This window comes from Telmatherina bonti, assembly GCF_933228915.1.
Source record: "Telmatherina bonti genome assembly, chromosome: 6".
NCBI lineage: Eukaryota > Metazoa > Chordata > Actinopteri > Atheriniformes > Telmatherinidae > Telmatherina > Telmatherina bonti.
Window position 1 is genome coordinate 28,945,026 of NC_136624.1, and position 17,549 is coordinate 28,962,574.

Genomic DNA, 17,549 nt, shown 5'->3' on the forward strand with positions numbered 1-17,549 from the left:
TCAAATACTTATTATACAAATAAACCAAAACACTCCGTTTACAGCATTTACAAAAAAAAAAAAAAAAGATACACAGAGGAGTGTTAAGTGTAAGCAAAAGTAGTTAAAAGATCTTATTTTTTTTACTCCCTCTTCCAGAGTACTTGACACATGTTGTGTTTTTTCATATTTATTTTGCACTTACCAAATTGCTTATTAAAGTGAAGGACCTCTCAGTTCAACAGCTCCTTATTTTTATTCAAGACAATGACAATCACACAAAACAGCACTTCTCCTCTACTCACTGAATATCAAGTATTAGTCCACTACTATATTATAATGTATGGTTTGATCTTAGTTGAGTGTGACTTTTTATTGGCTGCGCTAAATGGTGAATCTACTAAGAAGACCTGATCTTCCTCCTCTTCTTCTTTTTTGCCGTCTGCTGTCTATTTAATTCAAGCTCAATGAGCCACTCCATCATTCCTCAGACTGATGAATGATGCGCAGGAATAATGATGAAACAACCACTCCTGAAGAATCAAAGGGACAGGATGTGATCGATGGTGGTGTCTGAGTGAATGAACGACATTATTTAATCAGACCTCCAAATTGTATGTAAACAGAAATGATAAAACTCAGCCATCTTAACAGAGCTCATAAAGAAAATACTTACCCAGATTCTTCAAATTGATTATGACTAAAACTCAGGAAAATAGCACACATTTGAAATGCTGACATTTTGAGGAATTAGATTATCAGCGTCTCGCAAATGGCTAAAAAAAACCCCAACACTTCCGGGCTTGTGTGGTAAGTTGATCAGCTAAGCTGATTAAAAGGAGCAGATTTTTTTAAAAGGTCTTCTCCTGTTTCTAGTCCTTGTGTTGAACTCCGCTTCCTTAAAAATGTAAAGAGAACAAGAAAACAAGTAAAATCCCAGTTTTGAGTTGCTCTCCGTCTGTTTTTCTTCTTCCCTTAAGCTGAGAAAACCAGAAGATCCCAGTCAAGCCAGAAACAAAATGGCGAGGCCTTCATCTTTCACTCTCGCCCACATCTGTGAAGCAAACTTGCCTTAATAAACTCTTTAATTCACACTACCGCTCAAAAGTTTGGGCACGTTATTCCAATAAATCTTGAGAAAAGGTGTGTCCAAACTTTTGACAGGTACTCTAACTTTTATCTAAATCTTTAAAAAAAGAGAAAAGTTATTTAATTTATTTCCTTCATTAATAATTTAATATTTCTTGCCATATTTTGTATTACTTTCTGTTTTCTTTTAATTTCTTTTTATGTGCTACTCCAAGCACTTACTTATTCTTTTATTTATTTTTGAATTCATAGATTCATATATGCATTTTACTTTTCAGTCTTAAGCTGTATGTGCAGGGTATATTGATGGTCTGAGGTCAAAGGTCTTCGATTTGAATTCATTTTTGACATGTTCTTTGACAATATATCAAAGGCAAACAGTTTGATTGCAAATACTTTTCTTGCAAGTTGGCACATGTGTCACAATTATATAAATTTAAATCCTTTATTTAATAATCCTGCTTAGGGAGTAGCAGCAGTAGTTACATACTGTAGCTTAGCTGACAGGATGTTCTTAGCCTGGCATAAGGCAGAAGGTAAACAGTAACATAATACTGTTTAACTGTTAAACACTTACCATGTCAACCAATTAGCTGCTGAGATTTAAGCAGGTTTTTAAAGCTTGTTTTGAATTTACTATGTTGAATGGCGTCAGCCTCATCAGAACCGCCTGAAATATATGTCATGCACTTAAAAGCACTGATTTAGCACCACTCCGTTTTGTGTTATTATGTTAAAGTGAATTACAGGAAGCTCTAAAATTGGTCATCTTGTTGAAGCACAGGTAGCTAGATGTGATAAATAGTTTATGTGACCCATTGTACTGAAAACATCTGGACTGACAGGTGCTGAGCAAGAACACTGTCTGACCCCCGTCATGTCCCACATAAGCTGCTGCTGTTGGCAACAGAAGCTCTGAGCTTTAGTTGATGTTGAAATATTGCGTTGGCTACAGTGATGTATCTGTAGTCTGATGTAACGGATTTTATTCTTTAGGAACAGCAAAACAAACCATTGGATATTATCAGTGCATTTATCCTCTGATGTCAAAGTAACTTTGCAGAGATTTTATAATTATTTCCACCTTATAAAGTCACAGGCTGTAAACGGATCAGCTATGTAAAAAAAGAACCCCAAAAAAACAAGTGAAAAGCTGCTTCCTAAAAAACATTGTAATGTAAGCCTCTAGAATTTTGCTGCTACAGTTGATACAATATTTGTAAGTTTTTATAGAGCTGAATGTATTAAACATAAATAAATAAAGTCTTTAAGTTAATCAGTATGATCATTTTATTTGTGGCTTTCAATCATCAAATGGATGGCAGTGCTCAAGAATGTTTCTTCATGATCCTAAAAGGTGGAAAAGACAGTTGATATCTTAGGTAAGAAACCTACATAATTTACTGAGCTGTGACATGTTTCTCTCTTGTCTTTCATCACCTCTCACAGTTCACAAACACACACTGCATGCACACACTTTGCTGACCTCACCTTTGCAGCCGGAAGCAAACAAAGCCCATCTGGTGAGGTGTCCAGTCCATTAGCATACCATTGTCTCCTGCACCTATGCAGGAAATCCTCTGTCATCAATACATCATGTTCTCTCTCTGCCACCCTCCAGCAGACAAGTGTGATCATTACCATGGAGATGGTGCAGTGGTCATTGCAGAGTAGCACACAAGTCACAACTGTGAACTCATCTGAAGTTTGTTACATACTTGGTAAAAAAAAACAAAAAAACAAAAAAAAAATTTAAACACATAGTTTTTCAGTCCTTTTCAGTAGTTTCCAGTGCATCTTATTTATCATTTATTTGACATTACATTAAAAAAATTAGGACATTGACAACTTCTAGCTGAGTCACAGTTTAATGAGGATGATGTTGACTGCAGTGAAAAGTGGCCTTGTGATGACGCTGCAGTGGGAAAAGCTTGTCGAGTCCTGCCTCTTATTGCACTCCCTTACTTGCTCACTTGTTCATTAACCAATCAAAGTGTTTAAGGTAGTTTACGATGTACAAATGCATAAAAAGATAAACAGATAACAGAGGAAAAACAATACAAATAATACAGCCATTATTTTGGCTGTTGGATCAATCCAACAGCCAACATTCTGACATTTTTGATTTGTCTGAAATGATCTTCTAAGCTATTCCATGATGTTGCCTGACAGATAGGAATGCACATGTTCTTTAGTGTAGTACAACCACAAGGTTGTTTTGATTAGTTTTTTTTACTTTCTATTTCACATTTCTCTCCTCTCCCCAGAGGAAGCTTTTGTTTTCCACAAAGTAAATTCTTACTTTCTACATTATTGTGTCAAGCAAGATACAGAGATGGAATCCTGAAGTTAGAAGTTTTTATTTTGGTATAAATGGTCAGGGGAAGGATTGGGTTGTGTGCGTGTGTGTGTGTGTGACGTGTTTTAAGCCCTTTAATATGCTTCTGTATAAAAAGTGCTTTACAAATAAAGTTTGATTTGATTTGATTATTAGCAATGTCTTACACACATTACACATATTGGAGAATTATAAAGTAAATAGATATATAAACATTCAATATGTACAATTGATTGGCTTTTATTGAGTGTGTTTGTGTGTTTATGCTCTTTCGCTGCTGGTTTCTAACTCCTGGTTTTCATTCCCTCGCTTGAAGCCTTGCACGGATGACATTGTTTGGTAGCGAGACGATGTGAAGATGGGAGAGGTTTTACTTTCCAACTCAAATCAGAGTTATCCATTATCCTTCTCCCTCCAACCATCTCAACTGCATTTGACACTATCCCTGTACAAACCTTTTCTGAACTGGACTGACCCCCAGTACGGTTAATCCAGAGACAGCTGAATACATCTGATCGAGGAGCATCCATCCCTCACTGATGGTGCCGACTTTACTCCTGTCGAGTCAGATAGAGGCTGAAATTGCATGTGTCTGATGTGTGGAGGTAACACTTAAGTTATACTGATCACACATCTGCAGAATTACATGTATTCACATCAGGACTATAGTTAGTCCTCAGTAGGATCTATTTTGATAAATTAAATTAAGTGTACCACAGTAAACACTAAACTTTTGTGCTCAACTGTTATCTTTAAAAAAAAAACAACCCAAAAAACTAATTTTTATTTTCTCAAGAAAGATTATTCCATTAATACAAGAAAATGGTAATAATTATCCCAACAGCACATTAATTTTAACCCATTATCTGCTATATTGGTAATAACCATATTAGAAAATGAAGGAGGCTTGAAATACCACTCTTCGTTGTTTTTAAATGAATATTTTTTGGGAAGTTTTGTTAGTTTACTGGACAATGAGCTGATGAGGTTTTACTCTCTGGCTTGTTGTGTGGTTGCAGTTCAAAGTCAGAGTGTTTTTGCTATAAATATTCTGTCAGAAGTTTATTCTGCTAATAAAAATCTGCCAACAGGAAGTTATCTATAAAGAAGCATTCATGTGAATTTTAAGAGAAGCCATTACTAACAATTCCTTCATAACCAAATAATTGTTTATGGTTCTAAAACTAAGGACAGACAACAAACAGTTGGAATAAATTATATCTTACTTTTACTGATCAATTCACCAGTAATGTGAAAAACTGGGATCTGCATGCCAGACCTTGCAGGCACAGATAAGTTGCCAGAAGGGGGTAGTGTTGCCTTCCACGTCAAGCAACACCCTCCTTACAATCAGTTGTAGAAATAGGTCTAAGAAATCTTAAAATCTTTGAATCCAAAAGGGTTTGGTAAAAATGTGTGCTTTAATTCTGCTAATGTGTTTTTATATACTGCTATGTATCGTATTAGTCTTTGTGATTACATTCTCTTTGCAGTGTATCAGTGTAAACAGAGTTGTCTCCATGACTTCAGAATTTTGATCCCTTCCCTACTCCTTCTTTCCTCCACACTGCACAGGAAAATGATCTTCTGTTGAAAGACCATCTGCAAATACCACCCAGGGCACTGTAACATTCCCAATATAACCTCAGTGCTCAGCCAACTGGAGGGGCGCAGTCAGTGGCCTCAGTCTGGGCTGCTGGTGAAGTCACACTCGTCCACTCTGCACTTTTTGGAAAGCATTTCTTCACGTTTTTGAATGGACACCAAGATGAAAGGGGAAGATTCAGAGGAAGTGGAGATTGACTTGGGGGATTCCAGTGACCCAGAAGAATTTGAAGATGAGGAAGAACCTCAGACACTGTGGAAAGCCCAGCCTTCTATGGAGGAGGAAGAAAATATACACACATCTACACGAGTGGAAATCAGTGATACCAAACCTCTGATTAATGCCAGAGACCCTCGAGGTATCAATGACTGCCTCAAGGTACAACATTCTTATACAAAAGATGATTTTGCACATTCAATGCAACCAGAAGAAAAGCTTAAAATTCCATTTAGCTGCTTTGGTTTACGACACTGCCCTCCAGTGGAAATAATTCATCATGCCCACTGAGATCTATACATTCTGATACATCAGCACTTTTTTCTGTGTCTCCAGGTGACGTTTGAGGATGTGATTGCTGAACCTGTGTCAGTACGCAGCGGGGACAGAGTGTGGATCTGGAGCAATGCCCTGTTTGAGGTGTCCAGAGTTTGGATCTACAGGATAGTCACAGTACTTTTGGCCATTCCTATGTCAGTTATCTCTGGTGTCTTCTTTGCAATTCTCAGCTGCTTCCACATCTGGTAGGTTTTCACTTTATTCCATGTGTTGTTCCCGTGTTGTAACCAAACAGAAAATGTATGTTTATTTAGGCGTCATTGTTGATGTATTTGCTTCCAAAATACTAAGTCTGAGATTAATTAAGTCTGACAATACTCAGAGATGAAATGTTGGCTATCCATAAAACAAAGTCAAAAGCCTTCATTAAACATCTACTTAGCAGACTGGAAGCTGTTTTCAATAAAGTCTGCTTAAAGTGTGGGCATTTTTTAAAAAAAGTCATACGTATGTAAGTTGGTTTGGATAAAAGTGTCTGTTAAATGACTGTAGAATAGAATAGAATAGAATAGAATAGAATAGAATAGAATAGAATAGAATAGAATAGAATAGAATAGAATAGAATAGAATGAAAACTTTTTCTAAGTGGCTAAAGTAGCTAAAAAACCCAACTGGTAGAAGGTGGCTTAAAATTGTCCATTGTGTAAAATACCTCAGAAATGTGACAATACATCTTATATGGGCCTATACAGGCCCATTCTATAGATATATAGAAAGATAGATAGATTACCTTTTAAGTCCCTCCAAATAAAAACAACTGGCAGAGAGTAATACATGTGTGTGAACGTCTGTTTCCTCATCACCTGTCCATTATGTAAGATGCAATACATCTATTGTCATGGGTTGATCTAAAAACACAGAAATAGATTAAATGATCTATTCTATAATACTGATTAAGTTTATTGTGATGACCTATTCATGTTCATTTTAGGAATTTTGCAGTATTTAGAAGAAGGAGACTCATACATAAACAGGTTTTCAGTCAGTGCTCAGCAACCATCTGGAACCACTTAACAAGTCAAGTTTATTTGTACAGCACATTTCATGTAGAAGACAATTCTAAGTGCTTTCTGTAAAAACAAGAAGGGACTCAAAAAGCTCGAAGATCTTTGAAACAACTCAAGTCTGAATAATTTTTGAAGTTACAAAGGACATCTTAGTAAGGTTTACAGATCTCCACCTGATGGTCAAAAAAAAAAAAAATCTCTATGATTAATTGACAGAAATTAACTTTGTATTTGATGCCTTCTTATTAACTAAGACTTCCCACTCTTTTCAATACCAACTCATTACTGTGTACTACAGTCCATCAGGAGGTATCAGGAAAGCACTCATTAACGATTAATCAATTGTACAATCCTCATTTGTTTTTTTAATTGACTAACCATTAACTAATCATTAGAGACTTAATAAAATGTGGACAGGAGTTACTGATGAACGTGTGGATAACAAGTTTCTCATTTACTCCTCATTTGTTCCCTGATAATTACTTCACATTTTGTGCCCTTTATCATTGACTCTTAGTGTCTAAACCAAAAAAAATTAAAAGAAAAACAAAACAAATAATTTATTTTGATTAATTCTTCTTTCAGGCAACAATATCCATAATGTTTCTTTTTATTATTATTTTATTAAACAAGCTTTTTAGATGTAACTTTCTTTTAAAAGTAAAATCACCATATTTTGCATTCGGCTTCATGACAGCTTGAGGTGGACACGTCTGTCTAGTTTTCTGTCTACATCTTTTAACCCTGTGACATTCCAGTGGGTTGCTTTGGCTGTTCCTGCAAGACTACAGGAATAGCAGCAGTTAATGGGAAAGATAAAGGCTTAAAAATGAAACCTAGCATGGTGTAAGAAAGGGGATGAATACAAACCATTTATATGTAACACTATTAATTATGAATAGGACTCTGAAAAGATGTGGGAACTCAAAGGTGTGAATTTATGAAGGTCACTTTGTAAAAAGCAGTGAAGAAATGTTAAACTTGGCCTGTAATCAACACACAGACACAGTGATAGCAGCCTTTCGCTGGCGGCAGTATGACGTTTTAATCCTTTTAGAGTTTCTGTTGACACCGTGTCAGAGGACAGATGACTTCTAAAGGGAAACTGAGATGGTTTGTGTTGTCATTTATTTATTCTTCCTGTGACAGGATGATTGGTCCCTGCATCCAGTGTGCACTTATTGGCACCCGCTGGCTGCAGAGTCTGTGGAGCATTGTGCTGAGTGTTGTTGTGGCTCCTCTTCTGAGAAGTGCTGGGAAATGCTACGAAGGCTTCAGCCTTCACCTGGCCAAAGAATGATGTGCAACCACGAGAAGCTGGTGCAGACTGGATTTGCTCAAGATGTGGAAAAAGAAGCACTTCTGCTCAAATGAACTAAGCCTGAGATAGATTTTTTTATTCTTTAATATTTAATTCAAAACAGAAAATACATTTTTATTGTAATTATGATGTTAAAACAAGTCTACTCAAAGTGCATCAGTATCTGCTGATTAATATGTTTATATTGTGAAACAAATATTTAATACCACATTCTTTGTGAAATGACTTTGATGTCTGTTCTGGTGAAAACTGCACTTTGCTTTCTGATAACTAATACATTTTAAATCCTCACATCAAGATTACTTTTGCCTGTTGATTTCTTAACAATTTGTTATGATGTTTCAGGGTTAAATTTTTATATTTTTGAACTGAATGGAAACAATGCTTTGAAAAATCTTACGTTTGGCAAAACCTTCAGTTATCAGGTTAGAAATTATTTTATCCACACACCTCATCTGTGCCTGATCGGCCATTTTTATGTGTGCCATGTGTCTACTATATTACTTAAAGTTATTTATTATGTGCGTCAATCAGGTTAAAAAAAAAAAAAACCCAATTAGGAATAATTAAATAAACTAGAATAATCTGGTTATTTTATATAGTTTAAAACAAGATGTGCTTATATTAAATGTACTATGCTGAAAAACACACTTCAATTGTGTCTTTTTATTCTTTTTCTTTTTTAAAACATTTATTTGCTTCAAATTAATTTTTGTAATTCAAACAGATCAATAAAACATTATTAAATACAGTTAGTCTTTTTGCATTTTATTGTCAAAGTTTTTCAGCTTTACATACCTGTATGTAGAGGATTTAGGAAACAGTGTTTTTAGGACATTATAGTCAGTCGTTGTCTTCTGTAAAAGCTGTATGCGTGTGTGTGAGAGAGATACAAAGAGAGAGAGAGAGAGAGAGAGAGATGATGTGACACACCAGCACAGCCTTCTACATTTTTGACAGTTTGAAATAAATGTCACTGGCAGCTGCCTGCTGGCACTCATAGACAGGTACCGTATCCTTGAGCTGTACTGCTGCTGGTACACTGACACTTCCAGATGAGAAGTCTCCACATCCACATCGAAGCCTTGTTATTTGTTGCCTAAATGCATGAATAGGAACAAGTTTAATCTGACATATTGTTCGGTTCCTACTACATAAGTGTGCCCTAAACAATGTTCATTTAAAAGTAGTTCTTATTGCAAATTATGCGGCGTGTACATGCTGTAGTGCTTGAAAGCACTTGTATATGACTTACAGGTAGACAAGGAGAACCCAGCTGGATAAATGAAGACAAAATTATTATAACTCTGTGTTTATTCATGGAGGAAAGTGAGCCAACCTTCCATATCTCATTAAATCTTCACTGAAGTATGTGAGTTTGTTCTTTCAGTAATCTGTGACTGATGAGATCTATTACAGTCCATCTAATGAACAAACAATCATAGACATTAGATTTATTTAACTTAACTTGTGACACATGGAAAGTGAAATTTAAAATAAACATCTAAGGAAAGACGAGTCAGAATAAAATGTCAGAAGACACAAGAAGCAGAGAGAGGTGCAAAAATAATAATAATCTGACGTTTCTTCATGCAGACAAACATTGTTTATTATGTTCCATAAAATACACTCTCCAGCCTCGGTAGGTTAAAATGCACTCCAATGGCTTGAGGCACGCCTCAGGGGAGAACATTAACTCTGAGAATATTAATATGACCTAATCAACTGTAGGAACATTAAAATACAAGACTAAAAAAAAAAAAACAGAATAACACAAACAGGTTGGAAAAGATTTTTAAATAAAGAGAATTGTTATATTAAGTAACTTTTCATATAGATACTTCAGTCATATTTCACTAGTCTGCTTACACAAAATATACATATAATTATATTACTGCATACAACATATATGATTATCTTCAATAATCCAGTGAGTCAGTTTGTTCAGAGCTGTTAAGGGCCTTTTTTTTGTTTTTGTTTTATTTGCCAAAACAGGATGTTTTCTTTCTATCTTTTTGGACCAAACAGCAGCAATGAGGAAAATTATCATATATCCAACACATATTAGAAACTGAACTGGGTTTCGTATTACATTCTGTTTGTTCATGTTTTGTACACAACAGCATGTTGTGCTGTTTTCAGTTATCACAGAGTGCAAGAATTTAACTGTAAATCAGGTTTTTATATTCACTGTTTGGCTGAATTTAAAATATTTGACAACAAGCACTGTGCGAAGGCCTGCTCAGTTCTGCTGCCAGTGATTAAATGCCTGAAATAGGGACTTGCATGATTGCTGTATAATTCAACTACAGGAAGTTTGGATGGCTTCTTAGTGAGCTGCCCCCCCTGTGCTGGATGTGTGCGTGAGGCTCCTCTGACTGCTGGCGTCCTTAATGACGTAAGTGGAGGAGCTGCTCTTGTGCCTGCACTGTTGTTCACAGCTGCAGGAAGAGTCTGTAAGGTACTGTCTACAGCAGCAAAAGAAGCACTGCATCAAGTCATGAAACAGATGACCAGCAAAAAACATGTAGATCCAGGGGTTACAGCAGCTGTTGAGACTAGCCAGCAACATGGCAATGATGAAGGCCATGTCTGTAGACACACAGAAAACGTTGGTTAGACATAAAAGAAAATTAAAGCAATGCATCTGACCTTCTTTATTTCTGCATTTTTCCTATGTATGACAAATTCTCTAAACAAACATATCCAATGATAAATTAGCCATGTTAATTACTAATATCTGTGCAGCTAATAAATATCATTTGTGTTTTAAACATCAGTTATTGTACAAAACCTACATTACTTTGATACACTTAAATGTTTCCTCCCAACCGTAAACCACGACGCTGTGCATTATGCTGCAGTTCAAATACACACACCATTTACGCAGCTTGTTGCTGGAAAGAACTCCCATGAAAATAAACAGTGTGTCTTGCTAAACTGATGTTTGCTAAACATAATGTTATAAATGAAAACTGAAATACGTGTCAACTCCCACTTCACTCTGAGAGGAAAACACAGAGGAATTTAACAGCATTCAGAAGTGAACAATGATCTTTTCTGGCTCCAATCGAGCAGTTTTATCTTAAATTTACCAAACGATTAGAATCAAGTAACAAGCAGAAAACAGGAAAACACACTAAAAAAACGATTGTCTCAGACAAACAACTCACAACAGACTGGAATTCTGGTGCTGAAGAAAAAGGGAAATACAAAACAGTAGCTTCAAAAGCCAATAAACAGATTGAAAAATAAAAAAGAAAAGTAATGTGAAGCGTTCTGAAGGGCAGAAATAAAACAGGAAAAGACATCAAATCTAAAACTATGAAGTTCTCCAATGGTCCTAAAGCTGTTCAAACAAAGATCCAGCAGCACGGCCCATTTTACCGTCTCCTGCCTCACATTCAAAGGAAGATTTGTTTGCCTGTTGATAAGACGCTCACTCGGGCCTGTTGCCAGACCATTTGCACAGAGACACTGAGATTATTTATATCTGTGGCTGAAAGCTGTTGAGATGACATATCTCTTTTTTTCTCATAAATTAGCAACGCTTAACTGTGGCGGGCAGATTGATCTTTTCCATCTTCAGGACAAATTCATTGATTTGAAAATGACATCAAATATTAATGGACAGGCTCCAACAGACATTGCTCATTTCTTCTTTGGATTTATTGCCAGTTTTAGAAATATAGAAGGAACAGGCAAAGGCCAAATTCAGACACAATAGAAACAATTAGAGAAGGAACAGATGGCCAAAGCTCTGAAAAGCCTCGAAATTAGCAGGTTTCCCTTCACTATAAAGAATAACATGAAGCTTCAGCCCAAAGGTTTGATTTTTCATGCTGTTGATGTTACTCTGTCAGCTCATTCAACACTTTTGGATTTTTTAGGAATATCTTGATGAGACAAGCAGTAGGCTGCGAAACTGCTGGTCTGTCAGCATGACGTGGCTCAAACGGTGTTGTGTCACCAGATCTAAATGCTATTAAACTGAAGGTAAGATGTTATAACACAGACACATGAAGCAGTTCATGAATATGCATTATTGAGTTTCCAATTTCATTCAGTCTCTGAAGCCATATATCATTTTTAAAAGAGTGTCATGGGTGGAGAAATGTGCCTTATTTTCTTATTTATTTAACTGATTATATTTCCAAACCTTAGCTCAGAGCAATGGTGGATATTAGGAAACTTCCATGCGTTTTCATCACATCATTACTACAGCGAAGGAAATTTAGTGCTTGTTGTCTTCTCTTCATGTGAAGTGCTGAGCTGCTCCCTTCCTGTCTGTCTGACTCCACACAGTTTACTCTGAGAACTGTGTGTACTACATAACCAAAACTATGAAAGGTGTTTGTTTAACAGATATGCCAAACAGCTCCTCCAGAGTTGTAAGTCTATTTGCAGTGGGAAGACCTAGGAGAACACAGTCCTATTAATACTACAAAATGAGAGCATACAAACATTTTCCTTCTTACTCTAAATTTCTGTGATGCCAGAAAATAAAGAAAAACATTCATTTTGGCTGATTCACCATCATGTCATGATGTATGGCTTTGTTGAGCATTAGTTGAGAAATTGTTGATATTAAATAGGATTTGAGATTAAATGAATCACTTATTTGAAGAACAAGCACTTCTATGATGATATTTGATCAGATATTGGATATTTATTGTATAGCAACCTAAAACAAACTTTACAAGAAAGCAAACAGATTCTTTCCCCATCAGGTTTGAGGGAGCCATGATGTTAGTGAAGTGAGACTTTATGGTGTTCACGCTTTGACTGAATACCTTGAGCTACTGAAAACTCACCTACATAATGTCAACATATTCATTGAGTGGGCTACATTGTCAAGAGATTTCAGTCGATCCAGTGGTGCAGTGGTCCCTTGAGAAGTGGGTATACTCTGGGAGGAAGAGTTATAAAATGACTAAACCAGTACTGGCACAGAGACTGGCGAGCTCATGGCCATATATACATACATCTTTATTATGTCTATGTCCAGGCTAAAGTTACTGCAGCTGATAACTAACTGCACCAGGGTAGCATAGGTAACCTTAGTTGAGCTGCTGGTCGACATAGGTACATGTGTGGAGATGTTTGTAATTGTAAAAGCAGCATCACAGGGGGTTTAGAAGTGGATATACTCAATGTTGACTGAAAAAGGAGAGAATATACTCTGTATACCCATGTATGCTCTGGACTACACCACTGAGTAGGTCAGAAAGACTTAAAGACAGAGAGCCAAACCCAAGTTCCTTATTTTGCTTTTACAGAGGTTTACCTTAAGAGATTTATGTGAAGCAGCCTATAAAGCTAAATAATTTGAACTTTAGCCATGATGACTGATTTCAGTTCATTTGAGGCAAGTCTGCCCTTTAGAAAATCTCCTCTGAATCCTCAAGATAAAGTGATCTCATTTCATTCAGTCCCTGAAGTCACACATTATTTAGTAATATATGACTTGTCATGTCTTAATTAAGAAATAATATGCTAAGTGTGCCACACTTGTCAGAGACGCTTTTAATCTGGTCTTTGCAGTGCTTTGCAGAAGAATGCTCTGAGTCTGTAACACCATATAGTTTTGCGATTAATTGGCTGAAGCTAAAAGCTACTTAGACCGGGGTCATCGGAAGAGTATATTTGTCATCATTTAAAACAATTCAGATGTCAAAAGATTCATAACAGTTTGAGGAAACATCATATTGTGTGTAGCCAGAAGCAAAGTGTCCCACATTCTACATATCCATGCAGGCTTCATCTCCTCCTACTCCACCTCCCAGGAAAACATCAAACAGGCCAAGTAACCTGCGGTCTTTTCTCTGTCCTGGTGTGTATTCTTGTAGCCTGTTGTCTCATTTATTGTCTTTGAAACATTTCAGGTGGTTGGTGGCAATATTCTGTAAGTTCTGGTTATGTTTGCTGCTATCATGCCTCAGTCTATTTTCAGCCTCTTCTAAAAGTCTTTACTGTCCACTGAGGCATTAGAGGCTGGGCCGCCATGTTCTATCTGTGGCTCCTGCATTGGTCTGTTGCTGTGAAATGCTTCAACTCTGCTGTTTCACTCTACACCAGAAAGTATTTCTATTCTCTACTTGTTTTATTTGAATAAATTCTTAAACCTTTAGCTAATAAAAGTAGTGCTTTTTTTTTTTTAAATGACGACCACTTAATGAATCCCATAATATTTGGGAACAAGCTCAGATTTTTATTAATATGCCACTGATTAAGTGAGTTAATTTGTAAATCCATAGAAGACTCTTCATTCTTCTTTTTTTGTGCCTTTTGGTATCCTTTGGTGATTGACCTTGCTTGATTAAGCTGCATACCTTTATTTTTATTTCATTTAATTTTTTTGTACACAGAATCACTTTTTGCTTTACACATTTACCTACAGTTGGGATATGACACTCTTTAGTTGTTATAGAAGTTAAAAACATATTACGTTACCGGTGGTCTACTGTGGGATGTAGGTTGGTGACATCAGCTTGGCTGTTCTGCACCATAGCAAACATCATAGCAAACAGTGAGACATGATGGAGGATCATTATGTGAGGCTGTTTTGCTGCCTCTGCAACTAAGCACTGAATTTAGAAAACAAATAATGAAATTGGACAAGTTTAGGGAAAGTTTAGACTAAAAGTCTAAACTTTTATTGCTGTCATTTGGTGTTGCAAAAGCAAATCTGAGGGGAAACTCTTTAGCAGGATGATCTTAAGCTGGAAATACTTCGATTAAAACTTAAAAGATGAATTGATAGTCTTCATTTATTTAATCACAGCAAAAAAATAAATAAATAATAGTTAAAAAAAAAACAAAAAAGAAATCTGCCTTTGCAAAAAGTAACTTCTGAAAACCTTTAAATGCATCAAATGTAAATATTTAGGATATTGTCCATTTGAGAAATATCATGCTAATGTTGCAAAATGAAGAGAAATCAGGGGCCCTTGTTCAAGGTTATAAATATGTATTCTACTTCAGTGTTTATTTCCATCATTTTGTACAAAACCTAAAAACTGAAATAGCCAGAGTTCAACGTGGAGTCTTAATAACTTGACTGTTTAACTTATCAAAGCAACACAGTTTTTAAGGGTGTGCAGCACATTTACTGTGCTGCTCCTGACATGAGAGAATCAAATCTGAACAAATTGTTACATGGATATTATATAAACTATCACTGGGAACTGAGAGCAAAAAACTCTTTGATGTGATGGTCCCAGTGCTCTGAGGACTTTGTCCAAACTGATATCCAGTGTAATTGACACTCCCGTTCATAAGAATTTCCTCTGGGGAAATCTGGATTTAAACATTATTATGCTGCCCTGCCAGAAAAGAGAATTGCTTGTTCATTCCCAGACATATTTTGCAACTTGGACGAATGATATTTGCAAGTATGAAGCTCTTAGCCCTGGAATAATGTTGTAATATGTCCAAGGTTTATGGGTATTGAACTGTTAACACTATAATCTCATCACTGTGTAAAAACACTTTTTTTTTACAAAATAAATATTTTATTTAATTAAAAAAAATAAAATAAATGGTGTAAACGTTGCTTTATTTTACCAATATCTCAAAGTTAGGATTAGCTGTTGTGCAAAATGAACAAGAACTGATCATAACATGTATATTTACCCTCTCTTGGTGCAGCAGGATCCCACGCAGACCACATCTGGACAAAGAAAAAGGGAGTCCAGCACACAATGTAGGCAAGTACAACCACAAATGTCATTTTCACTGTGCGGATTTTGGCTTTTGAAATGAGCCTGACGCTGCTCACACGAGTGAGTGGATAAGTGCCTTTGGACGGCCTCGGAGTGGGAGCCATAAAGTGTCCCTTTTTGGTTTTTGTGTTGATGTTCTGCCATATTTTAAAACATATCAAGCCATAGCAGATGCTTAAAATAGCCACTGGAAGAATGTAAATGCTGAGACTCATCCATGTGATGTATGCCTTGGCACCCCACGGCTGCACGAAGTCTCCCCAGCAGTCATACACACCGTTGCCGACCTCTTTTAAAGAAAAAATGTATGCTTGTGGGGTGCTGAACAACAGACTGAGCATCCAAGACGCAACCACACAGGAACGATCCCTTCCTTTGCGCACGGAGCGAAGTGGTTGACATATTGCTAAACACCTATCGACAGACATCAGGACAAGCATGTAAGTTGACGCAAACATTCCCACCACCTGGAGGTATTTGACCAGCCGACAAAGAACATCAGGTCCATAGAAGCGAAAGGTGATATCCCAAATAAGCTGTGGCAAGACCTGAAAGATTGCAACCACAAGGTCCGCGATGCTCAGGTGTTTCATGAAGTAATACATCCGAGACTGACTGTGTTTGGTGGTGTGGATCGCCCACAGGACGCAAAGGTTTCCAGTCAGAGCAAGCAGCAGGACCAGGACCAGGACGGTAACTTCAACTTTGGCTACTTCTTCATTTCGTTTCAAAGGGTTCACGGTGGTGTTTCCTAAATAACTTTCATTTCCATGACTCGAGTTACTCCAAGAAACATTCTGAGACCAAATGTCCAGCTCGCGTAAAAGGTCCTCCATCGTGCGTAAAAGCACTACTTTTGCGCAGGAAGTGGTTGCATCACACACCGCTGTCAGCCAAGGTAGCTTATTGACCAGCAAAATTCAGGTACCACCAGCTTATTCCATTAAAGTTTGCTTTATATTGTCATACAGTAAAATAATCCAAAATCCGACGTTTCCGTTGAAAAACCCCTAGAATAATATCTTATTTAAAACTCTGAATTACATGACTAAATTAATTCAATTGAAGGAATTTATGTTAATTAAAAAATCAAGACGCTCTCCTTAAAAACGATCCTCTGTGAGACTGTTATCAGTATCCTGGAGCGCCCGCTGCGTCCAGTTAGATGTCTGGGCTGCTGAAGCTCTGCATCCTTCCAGTGTCTGTACTGCCCTCCCCTCCTTTTATTTTTCCCAGAAGGAAAGTGAGGGGTTCGGTCTGAACACATTGCATATTGCAGTTTTTTTTCTCTTTATGTCTTCCTCCTGAACTTCTCTCCTATGCGCAGTAAGTAAAAGATTTTGTGACGTCATGTGATCTAGATCAGGGCTTCTAGCAGCTGTAATTACAATAAATAAATAAATAAATAAATAAATAAATAATTCTTGTTTGATTGAGAAATTTCACTTTGATCTATAAAGCTAACTTTTTAAAAAATCTTTTCCTTAAAGGCTGCCTCATAGAGAAGGATGTGGACCTGGAGCGTTCATGTTTTGTATGTAATAAATTCTGAGGCAACATACAAGCAGTACCGTAAGTGCTTTTGCCATGGATGTTTACTGTTGGGGTTGAAAAAATCTGATGGCTCAAACATACAAAATGTTTGAAGATATTTATCTAAAATGGGCATTTCTTTCATTCCACAAAAACTGAGGATAAAATGAGAATTGTTTTAATGGGACATATCTTATTTTATATAAAATTATTACGAAGATTATTTTATAATTGTTTTTGTTTTTCATTTCATTTGCAGTGTAAACAGACAAAAATGTCACAAATGTTCTAGGGATCTGTCATATAAGACGGAAATTACTTAGATTTTGCTGACATGTCCCAACAACACATTAAAATCACACGTGGAGTACAAGGTGGAAACATTGGCTATTTTCAT

At 36.5% G+C, this 17,549-nt stretch overlaps 2 protein-coding genes across 2 annotated transcripts; one reads left to right on the forward strand and one right to left on the reverse strand.

The window, feature by feature from the left end:
* Positions 1-5,067: 5,067 nt before the first annotated feature.
* Positions 5,068-8,639, forward strand: cav4a (caveolin 4a). Its single transcript, XM_079241713.1, has 3 exons — positions 5,068-5,390; positions 5,565-5,752; positions 7,724-8,639. Exons 1-3 carry the CDS (start codon positions 5,163-5,165, stop codon positions 7,872-7,874), a joined length of 567 nt encoding a protein of 188 aa, XP_079097839.1. The 5' UTR covers positions 5,068-5,162; the 3' UTR covers positions 7,875-8,639.
* A 1,585-nt stretch (positions 8,640-10,224) lies between these two features.
* oxtrb (oxytocin receptor b) lies at positions 10,225-16,455 on the reverse strand (the record flags this gene model as incomplete). Its single annotated transcript, XM_079241674.1, has 2 exons — positions 10,225-10,487; positions 15,531-16,455. The coding sequence occupies 2 exons, from the start codon at positions 16,453-16,455 to the stop codon at positions 10,225-10,227; spliced, it is 1,188 nt and encodes a 395-aa protein (XP_079097800.1).
* Positions 16,456-17,549: the final 1,094 nt, after the last annotated feature.